The following is a 20645-nucleotide window of genomic DNA, read 5'->3' as shown; positions in this document are numbered from 1 at the left end:
TGCAGGCAACGCCACCTGCAGCCAGTTGCCCAGGACCATTTCCAGGTGGCTTTTGAATATCTCCAAGGACGGAGACTCCACAACCTCTCTGGGCTACCTGTGCCAGTGTTTGGTCACCCTCACAGTGAAAAGGTGTTTTCTTATGTTCAGAGGGAACCCTCTGTGTTTCAGTTTGTGCCCATCACCTCTGGTCCTGTCACTGATATTAATCTGTCTCCCTCTACTTTACTCTTGCCCTTCAGGTATTTGTCAGGCATTGGAACAGGCTGCCCAGGGAAGTTGTTTGGTCACCATCTCTGGAGGCGTTTAAAAGACGTGTAGATGTGCTTGGGAAAATGGTTTAGTGGCGGACTTGGCAGTGTCAGGTTTACAGTTACACTTAATGATCTCATGGGTCTTTTCCAACCTAACTGATTCTATGATTCTATTCTATAATTCTATGACCTTCCAGAGATCTGCCCCACTGAAAAAGAATGTATAGGCAGTATGAATGTCAAACATGACTGAAAACCTAAATGAGTTAAATTAATAACTTATGCACAACTTAAAAAGCCCAATGTATAACATATAACAAATAACTCCACTCAATACTAAGCAGCAGTATCTAGTATAATATTTTCAGAGCTTTTGTTGCTTCAGTTTTAAGTATCCAGCCTGAAACACATTGCGTATGATTTGCAGAGGAAGAAAGCATTTCTGATTAGAACTAAAAACAACCAGAATGACACAAACAGGAGCTCAGGTTACCAGACTGAAAATATCCAAATTGTATAAAAAAGCACCAAAAGACTAGTCTTATTCTTTTAGAATACAATGCACTCCTATCAAATTCAGTGACCAAATGCCTGAACGCATCAAGCAAAAGCAGTATCTTTCAAATATGAAAGAGCACTTTACTTAATAGTTCGAACTTACGGAAGAAGCACTTCTTGAATGTTGTTCCAGATTGCTTTACCTCCTACTATGATGGCAAGCTGAGTTGTGAGTTCAAGAAGACATCCACCTGGATCACACTGAAGGTTGGGAGAGACATGAAAGATTTTTGAAGCCAGGGAACTTTTCAAGCATGAGTGACGCTTTTAAAATAATGCATTCCTGATTTGTTATGATAACTTTCTTAAAGCAACACAAAATGACTATTTGGGCAAAGATTTTCAGTAATGTATGTAAAAACCATTTCCAGGCCACATATTGTTACATGTGCTAGGCTGACAGGACACTAGAGAAAGAGTGAAATACCAGGTGAAGTCATGCAGATTTGCACTGTCCTGTCACCAGGTGCAGGTCACCTAGCAGAACAGGAATGCTTCCACTGATGTTCTCCCCCTCCCCTCTGTGCTGATTCACAGGTTGTTTGACCATGGGAAAATATCCTTGTCTGCGTACACATAATACATTTCTAAGCCCAGTTGGTCTCGTGTCGTATTATTTTATGCCAGGGGTTACTAAGGAGGTGATTGGCTTCAGAGACAGTCACTTTTTGAACTCTCATGTTAAATATGTACAACTATGTTATACACTCCTAACTGCATCAGATCACCTGGACTAATGGCTCCTCGTATTTAAAAACACTATAATGTGTTCTTACCTCTTCATTGCGATACTTTCCTAGCCAATATACTGGATTTCCAGGGTGACCTACAAATTTACCCTTAAAGAAGGCTATGTAGAAGCATGAAGAATAGTAGTTGACAAACTGGAACAAGAACATCTTTGTGGTCAGACTGTTTTCATAATCAGTCTGTGTCCTTGGAAGCTCTGCAATTAAAACCAAAAAAAATACTAAAAGAGCCAACCTCTGTGATACTGTGATACTGTGAACCTACATATAACCTACAAGCCGCTTTAGAGCCTCAGCTGGAAAAGTATGTGTATGCCTTGTATTCCTTAGTATGACTGAGAGTATTATAAACCAGATTGTACATAATACCCATGTCTACTGTAAGCAGTATGCTCATTCTAAAACTTTAAGGGTTGAAAAAGGAAATAATTTGTTCCCTGACAATAAAGAAAAAAAGAAAGCAAAAATTCCAATAACTAAGGGAAAAAGGCACTCAAATTCAGCACACTCAGGAAAGATGCAAATGTAACACTTTGAACTGATGAAACAATATTAAATTAAACTATATTAAAACACTGCACTACTTCACACATCTAAAGTAAAATAGCTACTTTAATGTTGATGGCCTGGATATAAAAAATAATAATATTTGTGACTGTTTATCTATTTAATAACATGGGAATGGTATCTAGCTTTGGAAGAGTGACCTTATTTCATTTATTTACAATAAAATAGCTATTCTCCCCATAAACAAAAGCTAATGTAATTGAATGTGTTATGCGTTACTGATCTGTTTTCATAAAGCTTGGTTATTATAGTAATTTTCTTTGCTTTGTCTGTTTCACAAGCACAAAACTGTAAACAATTGATCTTTCATGCTGGCTATACAAGGAGTTTTCAAGCAAAGAGCTGAATATCAGATTCCTTTGATATTGAGAAAACCTGTATTTGAAAATTTCTAGGTGGTATTGTGTGATTTGGTGGGAAAATTCTGTAATATGTGGTACTGGCGTTTGTTTATTAGAATTCTTATTATACGTATAAATGCTATTTTTTCTTGCTGTTTTACTCCAAGTTTCTATCTCAGGTACTTCAGCAACATACCAAAGTCAGTAATCAGGATTGCTACTTTTTCATAGATGACATTGAGAACCATAATGACTATAAAGCTGATGAACGAAGCAGTTACTGAAGTCGCTGTCTGCGGGGTCAGGTACTTGCGAATTGCCTCCGTTCCACTAATGTGCTGTGTCAATGTTGCAGAAAATGCCAGGAAAACTGAGAGCCTGTAGACAATTATTCCAATAACTGAAGCAATAATCAAAAGAATCTGCCAAGGGAACGCAAGAAATATGTTAAAGTTGAACCGTTGACTTTGGGAAAACATGAGTTTGAAACTCTTTTTACAATGGGGAAAAGGAAATCAGTTGTGTGCCTGTCATTTCATTGCAAGAGAATGATCAAATAAGATAGAAGGCAATAAATATAGAATTCATAAAAGAAGTTCTTTTTTTCATGCAGCATAGTCAATCTGCAGGAAAGGAAAGAGATGGTATGACTAATAACAAGATTTGTAACGATGAAAGCAAAGATAATGAGATGCATAATCAAATCTTACGCCTTGAGGCATGTGATGGAAGAGATTTCCCTTTTTTGACATTGAGCAACTGGCAGGATGGCAAAAATACTAGCAAGTCTGCCCTGATAATGGAGGGGGCTGTACCTTCTCTTTCCCATGATAACGTTACAAACTAAAGACTCCTCAAAGGAACGGACAGATTTTAAGCCAAGCCATGTTATCTGCATGAGTTGTACTAATGATCCACGTATCCCATCTTGCTTGTTTTCTCTTCTCTTCTCTTTCGTCTTCATTTCCTATCTTTATTTCTTGTTAGTTCTCTAGCTATTATTCAGATTAAGGTCCCCAGTGCTGCAAATCTTTTTTTCATTACCTCTGCAAACTGCTGCCTAGCTCCCCATCCCTGCACATAATGAGTGCAGTAACACAGGTGACAACCCAGACCAAACTAACTCCTTCAACCTGAAGTCCTGCCTATTTAAACCCAACAGTGAGCCAGTATTCTTCCCTTTGTGTTTCAGACATGTTAATGCTGAGTCTCTCCTGAGCTGCCAGCCACTACTCCATCTCCTGTCACCGAGGATGAGGTCTCTTCCAGCTGCTGTTTGTGCTGCAGGTGAGGAAGACACGCAGCATGCTAAAACACTGAGCTTTTCAATGCGACCTCTCCGGGCATGATCACCATGTTATGTATTGTTTCATGGGTGACTGGTCTGCTTTTAAGTTTAGTCGTAATTAAAGTAACAGCAGCTCTGGAAGATTAGAGAGGGCTCAGCTTTCGTTAAGCGGAATGAAAACCCTGAAAGAGGCCCAGGACTGTTAGACATGATATTGAAGCAAACAATTGGAATAAGTAGGATAGAAACTGGCAGGGAGGAAAGCATATAAACCAAAGTATTTTCCTCTACTTCCCCTGCCCCAAAGCAAAGACATTTGTCTTAAAATAATGAGGGAAAAACCAATGAAGCACATTCACAAGTGTATCTCAAAAGCCTCAGCTGCAGGATGTTTTGATAAATATTTTTTGTTAACTGTATACTAATGAGTGACTACAGCTACCATTTCATGTGGGCCCATACCTTATGGGTTTGGTTTATGCATCAGTTGGAAGTCCAACTGAACCTGTTCTGTTGTCCAGCTGTACCTGTTCAGTTCAGGAGGATCTTTATTTACACACTTACTAGAAATGGAAATTCATGAGGTGCAAGAATAGGAGGAGAACTTTACCCAGAAGAAGACTGCACTTGTACAGAAAGTCATCCGTACGCACTTCCCACAGGCAGTGTATGGCACATGTTCTTCTTGCTGTAAAAGATTGACAAAGAGATTAAGGATGCACCCAGTCTTTTCTTCATATTTTTTTTGTGAACTCCAATTACACCCTTTATGATACTGAGGGCAGAAAAAAAAGGAAGAAGTCCCTGATTGTGTTTCCTTTACTGCTTTGTTATCCTGGAAACTTACATTTATTCATTATTTTCAGTCTTGGCTGATTACAGGTGTCTTTTTTTTTTTTTTTTTTCTTTTTTCTGTGCATTTTAAGATAAAAATTACTTCCATAAAGACTCCCATAGAATATCCTCATTTCTTTCTAACTTCAGCTATGACAGGGTGCATAATCCTTTTGAGTGGACTTGTCTTTCTTGGCTGGTCATGGCATCCAAGGTCAGTATCTTTCAAACCTCATATTGACTAAAATTAGCAGGCACTATAATTTTGGTCCCTGATCTCTGTATTTCTCAATTTATTCCATAGGAACAATACAATAGCTTTCCCAAGGAAAAAGTCTACCTCAATATAGTGGTGTGAAAATTCACTGAGTCTTTATAGGACCTCTGAGGATCAAAATGGCTATGTTTTAGTGTATTCTTCACTCCTTGAGCTGCCTGAAAGGAACTTTCTAGCTATGACTTTATGCATTAAAGGTAGCATAGGTTTATAAGCCTTTAAACAGAACCACATTTTTTGTAGTACAAGATATAAAAAGAAGATATATATAGGATAGTTTCAGCTCTGGCAGTTAATTTTGAAAGTTTTCAAGTGCCTTCTAATAAACATTAGTATAATGTGAATGGAATGTGAAAGCAATACAAATGATCAGATAAATGCCAGAGTAATATATTGACAGAGAATAATAAAAAGTGAAGCTGAGCTGGAGTGAGCTACAGAAGCTAAAGCTACTCAAAATGTATAATAAATAGAGATCTAAACTAAGATCCTCATAAATATGAATCCTATTTCATTGAAATGAGGATTATCCTTGTCTCTGTGAGTTTGCTGTTATTAATAATAATTGCATCCACATGCACTTGGCCACAATACCTATTTATACATGTTTCAAACAGAAACATCTTTGGTTAAAAAATCAGTCTTGGCATGATGGATAATGTAACTTCTTTCCCTCTATTTTCCACTTTTTTCCTGATACATTGTTAGGCAAAGATAGCAAATTCTCAGTGATACTGGCCTCTGGCAGCAACACTGAATCATTTCTTGGGGGATTTAATAAAGTAGACTTAGTCTCCTAACCTGGGGACAGTGCCTACTTCTGTTTATTTATGACACAGGAATCTCAGCAGTGCAAGCTCCTTGAACAGGCAACCACATTAAGGTGCCTACAGTTAGGTATAAATTTCTTCCCAAGCATCTGTACTTTATAAGTTCACTATTTCCAAGCCAGCTTATCAGGCCTCCTTGAAAGCACTGCTGATTTTTACAGCTCCAGTCCAGATCCACCATTTCCATAGTGTCTTCTCACAACACATCTATTGCAGTAGCCATCACCAGTTATCAGAATATTCCTCACCTGTGTGATTTCGTTCATTACTACATGAGTGCATCGAGCTTCATATTCTGGGCGCACTTGTTCTTCTTGCTCTAAGTACTCAACTGTGTCCCATTCATACTCCAGTTCAGCTTGTCGTCGCTTCCAAAACTCCAAAAACAAAGTAACTATCCAGAAGACAAACAAAGTGAGAGATAGCATGTGAGTGTTGTGCACTACTTGGGCTGTAATGTGTGGCTCATGTTTTCCACACAGATTTCCACAGACATGGAAAAAAATCCTTATGGCTACTGCAATGGTGAAAATAACTGGATCTACTTCTTTATGCAATTATTGCTTTGGATACACAGGTACTTTAATAAAAGAAACCTGGGATAAATGGTGTTGTAAGCACATGTTAAAGAATACATATACATTTGCTTTCTGCCTAAGGCTAGAATATGAGCACTTTTGATTTCATATTACAGACTGCTTTTGAAAAAGTTTATAACTGGACGCATAAAAAAAGCAAGTTGTTTGGATAGGTGAAGACAAAATGCTGGAGAGTGCAGGACTTCTAGAAAATAAAAACTCAGTATGCCAAAAATTGCCACAGAGAAAAGCTCATGTTCATGCAGTCTGTAATTTTTGTATGGACAAATTATCAGTTTGCAGACTACAAGAATCCATGCTGGTTCAGGTAAAGTGGCTGAAAGACAGGCCTCTTTGTTCCTTTTCTAACATGAATCTGAATGGTCTGCAGCTCCTTCTGCATCCCCTGGAGACTAGAAACTCTCTGGGCTGGGTCAACAATTTCCCTCGACTGTGCTCCTACAACTGGAAGCACTGGGGGATCAGGTACACAGAAGCCTAAGTGGTGCCAAACTCATTACCTTGTCCTGAGACATGATGCAGGTAGATCTGGCAGCAGAGGCAATGACAGGCCCAGATGAGAAGGCTGCTGGGAGCTCAGGACGATGGGTGTCAGTACCATGCTTCCAGGGCTCCCAGATGCTTTATTACTGGCAAAATGCATCCTCAGATTAAATGAGTGTTGTGTCTCTGTGGCTCTGGCTCCAGGAGGAGTTAGTGTCCCCTCACTGCACTCCTCAATACTCCTACTGCCTGCAAGTAATTAAACCTACAAGTGTTTCTTTTTATTATTTCAGCCCCTCATGCTGAATGATGAAACCTCAATGGCATGCAGTTACAAGTCCAAATATTAAAGGTTATTTCAAAAATCAGGTGTGGTCAATAAACTCCAAACTGAAGCATTTAAAACCCAGAAAACTCCATGGGCTTGGCATCCACACATGGGCAAAACCCCAGGAAATCCTCCTCCCCAGGTTATTCGGGGGCCTCTTTCACAAGGACTTCTCAGATACTTCATGCTTGGAAGCACAAAGGCCACTCCAAGCAGTGGGCTAGAGGATCACATCTGCCTTTTCCTGCAGAGCAAGGAGATTAGTCTTCCATAAGCCTCTAACTGCTGCCCAGCCTGAATCAGCTACAGGCTGTATTGATTTGCTCCAGCTGCAAATCCAGCTGCTGCTGGGGAGTCCAGAAGCGCAGGGCCTCCTTCTGCAATGGCCTCTGTATTAACAGCAGGAGAAGGGCACAGAACATAGGGACAGCTCTCTCAGCCCAAACAAAGAAAAAACTTGTACTAGCTAAAATAGATCAGGAGCCGAGTTGTGTCTTTCAGAGCAGGGAAGGAGCTGCTGCTGGATTTGGCATTTCCCTTTTATTTTGAACCAGCATTTTTTAAACAGTGGGAACAAATGAGTTTTAGAATCGGGAGATCCGAGTGCTAATTCCACCTCACATCAGCAATTTGTGGTATCCCGTTTTGCATGTCCCTCAACATTGCATTCAGTATGGTCCAGGTATTTTGCCTCTGAAGCTGTCACCCAGGTCTGAAAAGAAATGCCTCCACTGGAGAACATTTGTTTGTTTAATTGATCTTATTCAGGGATGGGACCCAGTGATGGCAGCAAGTGAGGTGGAAGCTTCTGCTCCAGGAGCTTTGCCAGTCTAGTCATGCCATCATAGAAGCGGCAGAAGTGTTGGTCCAGAGCATTAACGTATAGAGGGCTAATTCCTGAGGCCAAATTCCCTGGTGTTTTATGCTGCTTTGAGATCTTTGAAAAAAATATGCAATTATTAAAAGTGTATTCATGATAATGATGCAATAATATATCTAAAAATCTAATATTAATTTAATTGTTTTGGACCAGAAGGTCTACAAAAGTATTAGAGCAAGATGAAAATTACAGCTGGAATTGTACCAGGACCATGGGTCATTTGGATTCAGTACTATTTAGACTGAATTTCTGTAATACAGTTCACCTTTTTATATAGTGGACTTATGATAAGAATACTAATAGACCATCACTATAACCATGCAGCTCAACTTTGTAATTATTACTCTTGCAATAATTCTTCAAAACAGGAAGCACAATTTTAATTAAAAACCAAATTGCAGATAAATTAACTATTCAGATGACAGAAGATGATTACATTAGTATCAAAATTCTGATTTATTTATTTAGAGAATTTCCTGGTGATATTTTGATTTCAGTGTATATTTTGAAGGAAATCTTTTTGAAATGATATGGGTCATATTTCTTTAAAGCAGTAGCTATTTTGAAGCTCCTTAGGTCACCATAGGGAAACAAAAATACAGTATGTTTTAGAAAGAAAGCAAATTATATATTCTTGCCAGTCTACCTATGAATTCAATAGTACCCTGTTTATAGACTTAACATATAACTTATTTTGGCAATTTTTGGATAGGATAAGGCAATAAAAGCCAGTTAAAAAAAGTTGCTAATATGAAGAAAGGAAACCATGTCTGGGAAAATAAACCTTGCCTAATCCATTGCAGACAGACTTATTAGAAGGGCGTGTTGTGGCAGGACGAGGGGTAATGGGTTTAAACTAAAAGAAGGGAGATTCAGGCTGGACATGAGGAAGAAACTTTTTACAATGAGGGTGGAAAAACACTGGAACAGGTTGCCCAGAGAGATGGTAGATGCCCAGAGAGGTGGTAGATAACCTGATCTGGTTGGAGATGTCCCTGCTCATTGCAGAAGGTTGGACTAGATGACCTTTGAAGGTCCCTTCTAACCCAAACTATTCTATGATTCTATGATGCAGCACCAGTTAGTTTCACCCATGGGAAACACCCTGTTTCCAGAAACATTTCCTTATCTCAAATATAAATCTAGTTCTCGTAACTTTTTAGAATAAGCTTCTTGATAAAAACAGGAGGAAAAACATCCAGGGAAATACAATAAACAACTATTTTTCATTTGCCTTGCACAGTCACACAGCTGTTAATAGGCAGAGGCAGGTCCAAAACTCTTTGGTAAAAAACCCAGCTCCTCTGCCAGATACAGTTAAGCATGTGGCTGGCTCCTGCTGGATGAGCATGAGGCAGCTCTAATCACTTCTCTTGGACTTTTCTCCAAGTCGAATGAAACAAAATAGACACTGAAGACCAACTATTAGGTTCTAATTCTTTTTTTTAAAATTTTCTTACAATGCTCAAAAAGAGTTCCTGTGAATATATGTATCTTCTATGGAACTACCTACTAGTGAATTCCTGAGTGCTAGAAAATGAAGTAGTTGCAAATTTATCCATGTTTCCTAGGCTGATGCTGAGGTTTAGCCAAAATCAGATGACAAACCATAGCTGTTGAAATCAACTTACCCCATATTCCCATAAATACTGCAAACACCAGTGTTCCAAAGCTATCAAATACACAGAGTTTCTGGAAAAATGGGAAAGAAAAAAAGGGCTTAAAATTTAATTAACCATTTTTTCTTCTATACTGACCTAGAACAGAAGCTGCTTACTGAACATGTTGATTTTTAGATTTTATGTACTTTAATAAACTATCTTTATTGATTGTGTTTCCTCAATTTCTGTCAATGTACAACACTCTCCAGTAAATTGAGGAAATTAAATGCAAACCCCAGAATTAAAAATATAAGCCAAATATGCAGCAAGAGGATAGTAAAATGATTTGCTATCAAACTTCCTTCCATCTGTTGCACAGGAAGAGGAAAAACAGTGCCTCTGGTCTGGGAACTCAGTATAGAGTTATCTATTTTTAATACAGCCACAAAAAGAAAATGAACACAGCTGGTTCTCATGGGTGGGATGACAACAAATCAAGCTAGTTCAGAAAAACACATTCTGATGAGATATCTCTGTGGTCACAATTTGCCTTTACTTTCCATCGTAGTCTTATCCCTGTATTCTTATTTCTTTTACCCTTTATCTTAAGAGCACTGAAGCAACACATGGAAGCTGGGCAAAATATTTCTGATGAAAAAGAGAAAAATCTCAGTTTTGGAGAGAGTTAATCTATGGAAAGCAATGACAAAAGGCGAACATTAGCCTAGTGAGACAATGTAATGGAGAAAGCGAGCGAGGTTCCTTTAGAGAAGAACTTGGAGCAAAAGCCTGGCTGTGTCACAGCTCACAGGACACGGCTGTGTCACAGCTTCTGTCACGGCCCAGTCAGCCTCTCCATGTACCCAACATGACAACGCAAGTCAAATTTGAGGCATGGATCCAGATAACTTCTTTGGGGAGGGAAAGGGCAGAATTCAGAAGTGCCAAAACATGCTTTAAACATTTCCTTAGCAAATTTGATTCAGAGCTACTGAATCAAGACTTTAGTAACTGAATTATTTTTTTTCCCTCTGAAAGGAAAAAATGCCCCCAAATGAATCCATTTCTAATTAAAAGACTACTTTAGTTGTGTATCAAATATTTGGCAGCTATGTGAAATTAAGAAAAAAATCCCAAAAAACAAAAAGCAAACATTATTTTAATCTTTGATCAAAGTGGAACAATTAACGTTATAGTTGTTTTTACTTTTCAAAGTTCAGTTGCTGTGTCAAAAGGAATAACTATTTGCATAGTTTCAGCAATTCTGCAGAACATTAGTCAAGGAACAATATAATTTTCTATGTAGTAGTAGAGAAAATGCAACTGAAGTTCAATAGCATGTCTATAAGCTGTAAATGTAGTTACCTTGGAGGATTCACAAGTGATGGTGAGGTTCCAGTAGGTACATACTTTGTCACACTGAGGGCACATTATGATATTACCTCCTATATTGGGATCACATACTTCTTGGCTAAAAACAAAACTAGTCAGTCACTCACAAACACTGAATTCTTTAGTTCTTTTTCTCACATGAGGACAGTACAATAATCTCAGGGAATTGAGAAATTATTACCAGTGATCTGCTCTCAAGAATTCCCACCTGCCCCATCAACATACATCCATTTCCATTCTTAGTCCTCATCTCAAAAATGGATGACATGGTGGAAAAATAACTTCCATCCCTTGCATGTGGTGGTAATTCTCAAAACTGCTCACATTAAAAATAAATCAGCTCTTCAAAGATCTCACATGCTGATTCAGGAATTAAAGATCTGTCTCCTAAGAGATGACAAAAGAATTTGGCTTATCTAAACTAGAATGGTGGAGGCTGGAAGGTCGTGTAATTGCTTTCTATGAATACATCAGTGGGGATAAACAGCAGAGAGGGAGATGAACTGTTTGACTAAATGATGATACTGTCATTAGCCTAGATGGGTACAGGTTGGCCACAGGAGTGGAGCTCTGGAACAACCCATCAGGATGTTTTGTAAAGATGAACACCCTTCCAGAAGGGGGTACACAGCGTGATGTCCTGAGGAGGATTTGGCACAATGACCCAGGTGTTTTTTCCTGGGTCATTTTGCCATGGTTGAATTTGGCCACGTTCTGGTGAGTGAATTTATGTCAAAACTATGCTTCTCCTCCCAACGTATCCTGGACAACTGAAGCCCCCTGTGCTGTTTTTCCTGTTTTCTTCTCACAAAATAGAAGAAAGAAAGTTTGGGGGGTTTTATTATGGTCTTTGGATATCTCCTTTTGGGATTTTCACAATGAAAATGACGCATTACTGCAATTTGTATTGACTTCTGTTTGTCACTCTTATCTTTCTGTTTGTACACTAGGTGTGGGGAAGCTAGTGCAAAATATAAAGAAAATGATGAAATAACAAACTCTGAGATGTCTATCGCTGTAATGGTCGATGGGCATACATTATACCTCTACTTCATATTTTATGGCTTTCCCTCCAAATCCACTACCATTGTTGTTCTCAGCCCCTTTCATTTTTGCCTCTTTTATTATGCAGTTATCTAGCAAACCCTGCACAGTCCCCCTCTGTAAGGGACTGATCAAAATTACATGTGATATTTAAATAGGCCTGATCAGGTACCTCCATGTGCAGTTGTCCTTTGTCAGGCATCCATACAGAAAACAGCCAACTCCTACAACTGCAGCCACAATCAGCATATTAGTGTAAAAGCCCAGCCAAGCAAAGTAGATTCCAATTTTTTCTCCATAGTATTTCCTGTGGAGGGGAAAGGTGGTTTGTTTGTTTGTTTTTCTGAAATGTGAGCGAATTCACATTTCTATTTCAAATAGTTCTTCATTTCATACATTTTGTGCCAACTCATATCGTCATATTCCTCTGGTTTGAAGTTTGGAATTGCAGAAGTATTACAGCTGGGTATTTTTACAACCACTTTTATGCTTTTAGAAGAAGATAGGAGGTTGGGGGGGGGGAAGAAAGAAAGATCATACTTTGTAAAGAAAAATTTTATGTGGCTGTCTTTCTGTGTATTGATTTATCATGAAATCTTGCTCAAAGTAAGTTCCAGTGCATGAGCTGATACGGGGGTGTGTAGCTACCTTTAGTACTGAGTTCTGCCTCTTTGACATCCACAAAACCAGACCTGTTATGCAAATTCCTAGTTCCCTCTGCATTAGTCAAGCCCCAGTCACACCAACCTGATGAAATCCAGGGGTTGCAGTTTGAAGATATTTTTAGGATGAGCCCATTCTCTGTAGAGAAGATACCGTTCATTTGGGCAGTCAGGATCAGTTGATGGGTGCCTAAAGCTAGACTGCAAAACAGAAAGAGTGTGGGAAGAAGACAGGTTTAATCTGAGCAGCACAGATCAGCTCTCATCTCTGCAGACTCCGTGCCGTGAAGCCAGGGCCTGGAATAGCCTTTTTGCCCCATCTCACTGTGAGCCAAGAAAAGGAGCAGGAAGGCAGCTCTGGGAGAGCACCGGGATTCGGGATAGAAGGTTGTCAGAAAGGCACCGAGTGCTAAAGCAAATGCTTTACATATGTGAGCTGAAAATAACGGAGTCTCATAATGAACTTAAATCTAAGCACATGTCAGCGTCTTGGCACTTAGGTATAGAAAATAGAAAAAGATCCATTTTAATTAGAGAACAGGACTGAATTAGAATGGATTTTAAGTGGCTCTAACATGCTAACATGCTTTGCTTCAAAATAATGTACGTAAGTGACATTTGTCGAAAACTATAGGCTACCTTTGATTTGCAGAATAGCTGTGATATATAATTTTAATTGTATAAAAAGACAGTCATTAAATACTAAACATACTGAGCCCAAATTCCCCATGCTGTGACAGAAATAGCCTGCAAAGCAGGTTTTAAATCTTTAAAAGAAAACCTTAAAAATTGATAGTCATGAATGATATTAAGTCTACCCTGTAAAGGTTTGGATTGCTTGCAAGAAATATGATTTGTCTTGATTCTGCCTTAAACATGCCCTTGAAATGTCGTGGTTGAGACGGACAAACGACATGGACCAAGTTCTTCCAGGATGAAAGTAGTAGACGCCATTTATTGCCACAAGTGCATTTTTATACAGTTTTACCAATTCATGTGTCTCTTCACTATTGGTTACAAGTTACAGCACTAACATCTCATTGGTTAATTTTTCTATCATCCATGTTATTCTTCTATGCCCTTCTCTCTCATGGGTACATCTCTCCTCTCTCCGGATACTCCTTTACTCCCATCCTTCTCAAGGGTAAATCTTAATATCTTCAAGGCTGATCTCTACTCCCATATTTTCTGTCAAGGATTCCACAGACCCGCTGCAGTTTCCCACACTGAAATCCTTGGGGGCCTCCTGAATACTTGAAGCAGACTCCAAACAGCTGAAGCAGTTTCCATTCCTGACCTCCCGTGTTCACAATGTCTTCTCAACAGAACACATCTCAGACACAGAATGGTGGGGTTATGGGTTTATAATGCAGAAAATCAACTCTCGGTCTTTGCTTACTGTATCCCATTTGCAGCCTCACATGGAGTTTTTCCTTAGTCAAATACTCTGAAATCTGATTTTTTTTTCCTTTGTTTTCTTTTTCTATGTTATAGCTAACCCTTGTATACCAACCATTTATCAGATAAGTTACTTCTTTAAATGATACCCTTTACAAAGCTTCAGAAGTGCAGCTATAAAAGCTGGATTTCTTAGTGCAAGATGAAATAGAACCTCAGTTAAACTTTTCTCCACATGACTCTGACATGGCCTGTAAGGTGTTGGATGGGCTGGACAGACCCTTCCTGCAGAAACATAGGTTTTCCTGCATGTATGTTGCAATGTTTGGGAACTCCAGGAATGTTTGGAACTGTGTGAGACTGACACGCACCCTAAGATGAGATTTGTGGTCTACATCTTTATTAAAAAATGTTTGTATTTGATAGAAATTTTAATACCAAAAAATTGAATTCTAAAAAAAGAGACAACGTTAAAATTGATTTAGAACTAATGATACTGTGCATCACGGGAACCATCACTCAGGCCAGGCACTTTACGGAACTATATGTCCCAGAGAATTCAAGGTTAACACCTCCTAAATGAAATACATTGTTCTTTAGTCATGGAGCTACATTTTTAACCAACAGTGCTTTGGAAGAAAATGCCTTTATCCAAACTACCTCCTATTCTAGTATGTGGATATAACAACCAGTTAAGGAGCAAGGTCAGGCAATTAATAGTGCTTTTATCTTTTGTTATAAACTCCACAGATATAGTTAAGACCTCTATTTCAAAACATATTTTAATTATAAGCACTGGACTTACATCATGAAGGGGAAATGCTGCTTTGTAGATTCCAGTGTCCAGTAATTTGTTAATGCCAAACTTTTTCACATTGTTTTTGGTTGCATATTCCACACGGGACAGGATAAAATGCACCTGAAATTTATAAAATATTTTTGTGTCTCTTGCAACATGAAAGTAATAATACACAGCTTATAATCGAGTTATGGAAGGTTAAGCAGAACAGACAAAATTAATTGCACAAGGTATATGAATCATTCCAATCCCCCCTTTAAATTCAGGTGGAACAAAACCAGAACAAACATATGGAATGTTTTCCTTCTGAATTGTCCAAGTTGTTTCATAAATGACACAGAACTATTGCATCCCAACATTTCTAATCTTTCAAGATGCTTTCATGAAGGTAATCACACTGATTTGATTAAATAATTTTTTTTTTTTTTTTTTTAAGATTAAAGGACAGAAATAGTCCAAAGACTTACAATTCGGCTTCTAGTTGCAGGATTGAAAAATGTGTCTTTATCTTGAATATAAAAATTGGACAAATGTTCCTTTTGAAAAGGGGCAGTGAAAAACTCTTGCTCAGGTTTGATGATGTTTTCATCCACTCTGAAGAGTCTACTAAACCAGTTGAAAGCTGAGTCTCGGGTTTTCAGGTCATTGGGTTGCAGAGGCAATTTGATGTGCATAACCTCAGCGTATGTGCACAGCACTTCCCAAGGTGCATGCACTTTCACAAAAATAAGTTTTTCATCCAAGACCTAAAATGAAATAATATTAAAAATATGTATGTAAGAAAATGAAAGGATTTTTCATAACAATTCTTAAACTATACAGAACTGTCTTCCTCTTTACAGTTCATAGATGACCTATTTAAAGTTGCATTCATGATCCATTTTAACAAATATATTGTTAGTTTCTGTAAAATCTTCCACATGAGGTGGAAACACTCAGGAGAGAAAGGTATATAAAAAAGACAGCTAAATGTTCCCCTAATGCTTAATATTTACACTTCTGCAAAGTATTTTACAAAGCAATTAAAGTTTAAGAAGGCTTCCCCTGTATGGGTTAATTAGGAGTGTTTGTATTTGTAGCCTGGCAGGGCAGCTGTCGCTTTGGAGCTGTCAGTGACTCCCCAGAAGCTCAAGTACAACCCCAGGGTGATGAGACTTGATAGAAGCAGACTTAGCACCCGTGGGTGCTCCAGGCAACACGAATTCCAGCTTTGTAGGGAGAATGGGGACAAGGAAAGAGGAATCAGCTGAAGCTGCTAAGAAAGACAGCATGTGGCACATTTGCTCTCAGTTGCACACCCAAACTGGCAGCAGTATACTGCAGGAACCCTGACAGCCACTTTTGTCTCCTGTCTGCACATCACCTGTAGATCTTGTATCGATGCCCTGATTTAGTGAGTCTCAGCCACATGAAATGACATCATGTAGGTCATTGGCTCAGGAATGTTGGTCAAATATCTGATTGAGCCTGCAGAAACTTAGAGTTTCAAAAGGTTTTCAGTCATGATCACAGCAGAATAATTGAAAACTGCAAAATGTAAGTGTAGCAACAGGTCCATGTTTACTTTCTTATGAATATGAAGAGCCAGATTGCATGCTTGGATGTACAGTAAGATACTGCTCTCACTGTAGAAATCAAATACTGTGATGCCATCGATTCTGAGTGTAATTTGGGAGGAAGGGGCGAAGTGATCTTTTCTGGAGCCCACCATCGGTGACCACACAACAACAAATTTAGACTGGAAGTAATTGTCCTGGATGGGGATAGCCGGACAGAGTGCTGCAGCCCTGGGAGACAGGAGGGAAAGGGGCTCTGGGGGGCTCTAACCCTCCCTGCAAGAGATAACAGCACTCTTGAACTGCCTCCAGGTGACATTGCAGCCCAAAATACACAAAGCATGATAGTTACAAGCACTTGCATGGTGCCAGGCCCTGCGAGGAGCTTGCTCATGTGCAGGATTTCTTCTGGCAGGGGCATTCTGCCCCGGACACCCACTGGCTTCCCACACGTCCCACACAGCCAGAGCAGGGGAAGAACCTCTCCTCAGAGTATAGACAGTAATTTTTATCTTCCAAGTGCTGAGTAAATACGACCTATGTAATCTCCCAGCTCCCCATCTTTTATTTTACAGAGGAAAGAACAGACATAAAATTTGAAAGATTTTACATGGGATTACAGAGATGTTACTGATGGAAAAAAGGTGGGCCTTTTTCTCCTGAGAAGAGAGAAATGTTACCATAAATTCATATATCCATTTTTTTGCCATAGGGGCAGCTTTGCTCTCAAACACAGCCGTTCACACAAAGAAGAGCACTCACCGATCTCGTTGATTCAAGTTGCAAGCCATTGTTTATCAGGTTTGATTCATATACTTGTCTCTTCCTCTGTTAAAAGGTATTGAACACTGTAAAACATCTGTTCCAAATTTCAGAAATACATATGCATGGAAGAATGGAATTGCCTTCCGAAACAAAGAAATCATTTATTAGGTTATCTCTATAGCCCACTTGACAGCTACTGTGGTGATAGGTACAGTCCTACCTACCAATCCAGATTAGAGTTTTTTTGTCTAATAAACAATATTGCCCTCAAAAATAATTATGGAGAATTAATTCTCTCAGTTTCTGGTACAATACACAGGTAAAAACGTGCCCCAAATTTTGAATTTTGAGAGCAACTACCCCTGAAATTTGTGATCTCCTTCACCTTTTGTCACCAATTGACCTACTGAAGGCAGCCTCTGTCCCACCATTAATTTGCCCTTTAGAAAGCACTCTTCATCTCAAGGGCTTTCCACCCCACTTTTCTTCCAGCAACCTGTAATTTTATTCCTCATTCCCAGTAATCACATGAGTGCACACAGTGGTTCGAACTGTACTAGGTGTCTACATTTTAGTCCATGGCTAAGCATCCCCAAGGGGAGAAGACAAGAGCTGCAGCACTTGCAGAGTCAGTGGTGCTGCTCTAGGAGCATTCAATGTCCTCAGAAGGACGTGGCAAGTTTCCCTCCATAAAGATGAAATTCATGGATCATTTTAATTTCACTTCACAGTACCAGCACTTTGCAGGCAGTGAGCTGCAATAACTCTGAAATGTCTTTGCATTCTTGAGTTTGCTTCTCCACACACTCGACCTCCCTCCATAAAACACACAGAGACAAGCAGACCCTCCCACCTCAAAATACAAAATATACAACCCATAAAGGATTTATAAGAAACTCTGAAACTTCATGTGAAGTAATCCAATTTAAAAGCCAGCAGTATTAACTGGATAGTTTCCCAGTGAGCTATTTGTTTATGTAAGTCAAGGCTAGCCAGCGCTCCCTGGCCTACAGACTGCATGGCAACACCAGCATGCAGGAGGGGGGCACCTGTGGGCAGCTGGGGCCATGATGAGGTTTCCTGAGCCATTTGCCAGAAGATGACATGAATGCAGTGGGGACTGATGGCTTTACTCCTGGACCAGGCCAGGTTAGGCTAGCAGTGAGGTTTTTAGGGTGACTTGGTGATACTACTTTCTCACTCCCAGATTGCTGTCATGGCATTGGCCAATATTTTGGTTGTTTATATGCCATGTGCTTAAAGGTTTTGTGCCTACAACTAGTGGAACTTTGAGTTTTTAAAAGAAGAGGAGTCGAATGGTTTCTGTTGCCTGCTGCTCTATAGCCAGACTAATTGTGCTAACATCTGTGCTTAAGATCCAGTCCTATTGCAACTGTGAAGGATCAGAGTCAATGAATGATCATTTAGATAAAGTGTGAGGAACTTTGATAGGTACACAGAAACTGGTCTTCAGGACTAGAACCAAGACCCACTCACTCTAGGGGGAAAAACCCAGATGCTTCAGCAGAAAGGGCAAAAATCTTCAGGAGGAACAGATCCGTTATGTTTCCACACAAGTTCCATCCAGTTCTTCAATGTCTAAAGACTGTTGTAAGTCCTCAAAGCAGAAAATACTATTTTTCAGAACTCTATCAAGTCCTTAAATTAATCATTATAAAACTGAATAATAATAGAAACGGTCAATCCCATTTGTACTTTGTTGGTTCTCAACTGCAGTGCTGCAGCACTGCAGTATGTGGCAATGGTCACAATCGACTAATTTCATATTTTGTTAAAAGGTATTTCTTTCATCTGTTTCAGGTTTTCTGACTTCTTATTCCAGTGAATATCACCTTCTTCTTGGATAGGGACAGGAAGAGCCACATCTTTCAATCTGTTTTCTTCTTTCATCAGTACTTATCGTATTTTTCCTTATTCTTCTCTTTTCTCAGGATAAAACCAAAACCCCAGACTGTGACAGCACTCTTCATGGAGGTATCTCTTCATGTCCTATTAATCCACATGTTTATTGCTGACAGTATAATGCTGTTTGTATTTTTTTCATTGTGTGTATAACATTGTATATATATATATGTAATATGCACATTTATAATTTATTGTATATATCTAACACATTCTATTATATAGAATTTTGATGGTAGCCATACCTTGAAGAAGACACTTAATATAGCTGTTTCCTGTGACATCTAAGTCTCTTCCATGTACTAACAGCACTAATCAGAATCCCAAATGTGAATGAGTTTTTTCCTTGCAGTGACATATTTCCTTACATTTTTCAACATTTCATAGGAAATAGTGCTCTCCATTATCTTTCAAAGCTAAAGGTTCATAATCATCTTGGCTTCTCAGTAAACTACATCATGATTTCCTCTGCAATTTTAGTTATATCATAACTCAATCCTCTTACTAGATCATTCATATATGTAGTACAGAACATAGGAGTTGTTTGTTACTCCACTATTAACTCTTCTGCCATTTCATCTTACCTCTTTGCTTCTTCAAGTTGCCTGGAGAGGTGGTAGATGCCCCATCCCTGGAAACATTCAAGGCCAGGCTGGATGGGGCTCTGAGCAACCTGATCTAGTTGGAGATGTCCCTGCTCATTGCAAGTGGGTTGGACTAGATGACCTTTGAGGGTCCCTTCCAAGTCAAACTACTCTATGATTCTTCCATATTAATGTGTTTTTTGGTAATGTGAATAATACTGAATCATGAAAATATTTCAACCTGAGTTCTGCTTTGTTTCAGCAAATAGAAAAGGCAGAGGGCTAAATACCTGTTTCATTTCTTCCTAAGTAGCACAAAGATGGAGACAGGGCAATTCTCATTTTTATAAATCTGATACTGTTTGTTTTGTTTTTTTTTTTTTTTTTTTTAATCTTACCATTCAGATTGCTTTAATAATTTATTGTGGCAAGAAGTTCCCCAAACTAATTTTGCCCTCAAAATCTTAGAGGAATGTTGACAATATTAAAGTTTCTAATAATGCATTAATGCAAGTAGTGAGAAACAAAGCCCCTGGGAACCTTGGCTAATTAGGGGCTTTGCTATTTTATATAAATGATTGAATTATGCATATGATGATCTATGGAGGAGCCAGACGTTTACCCAGAGGAGTCTATAGTGGTTTTTCATTGACTTAGGAACATAGTGTAAAGATATAATAGCTTATTAGGCTGGAAGGTGGAGTCTGTCCAAAGTTTATTTTAGTATCTGTTGTTTTGCTCAGCTACCTGCAAGGCTAATTTGTAATAATGTAACCATGGTAATGTTGCTGTTCTAAACGGACATAGATTTTGATGATTGAATGGCTAGCAAATAGACTAAGACACTATGGGATGCATAATCATATACAATCTTAAGAAAGTGAAAGTGTAGTGTAAGTAAATGCCAAGTATTACAGGCATGAAGAAGGGTTA

General features: G+C 38.9%; 1 protein-coding gene across 1 annotated transcript in view; it reads right to left on the bottom strand.

Moving 5' to 3' along the window:
- Positions 1–20645, bottom strand: part of ANO6 (anoctamin 6) — a gene marked incomplete at its 5' end in the record, with an annotated part of 75763 nt that overhangs the window by 12626 nt on the left and 42492 nt on the right. The window contains 12 exons of the mRNA XM_082048292.1: positions 916–1013; positions 1589–1758; positions 2666–2891; positions 4368–4445; positions 5947–6092; positions 9620–9680; positions 10955–11060; positions 12198–12332; positions 12773–12888; positions 14891–15004; positions 15352–15630; positions 17203–17268. Coding sequence (XP_081904418.1) covers positions 916–1013; positions 1589–1758; positions 2666–2891; positions 4368–4445; positions 5947–6092; positions 9620–9680; positions 10955–11060; positions 12198–12332; positions 12773–12888; positions 14891–15004; positions 15352–15630; positions 17203–17268 — 1595 coding nt within the window. The remainder of the gene's footprint in view (positions 1–915; positions 1014–1588; positions 1759–2665; positions 2892–4367; positions 4446–5946; positions 6093–9619; positions 9681–10954; positions 11061–12197; positions 12333–12772; positions 12889–14890; positions 15005–15351; positions 15631–17202; positions 17269–20645) is intronic.

Source organism: Streptopelia decaocto (assembly GCF_964273445.1).
Source record: "Streptopelia decaocto genome assembly, chromosome: 1".
Classification (NCBI taxonomy): domain Eukaryota; kingdom Metazoa; phylum Chordata; class Aves; order Columbiformes; family Columbidae; genus Streptopelia; species Streptopelia decaocto.
This window is presented reverse-complemented; position numbering and strand designations above follow the sequence as displayed.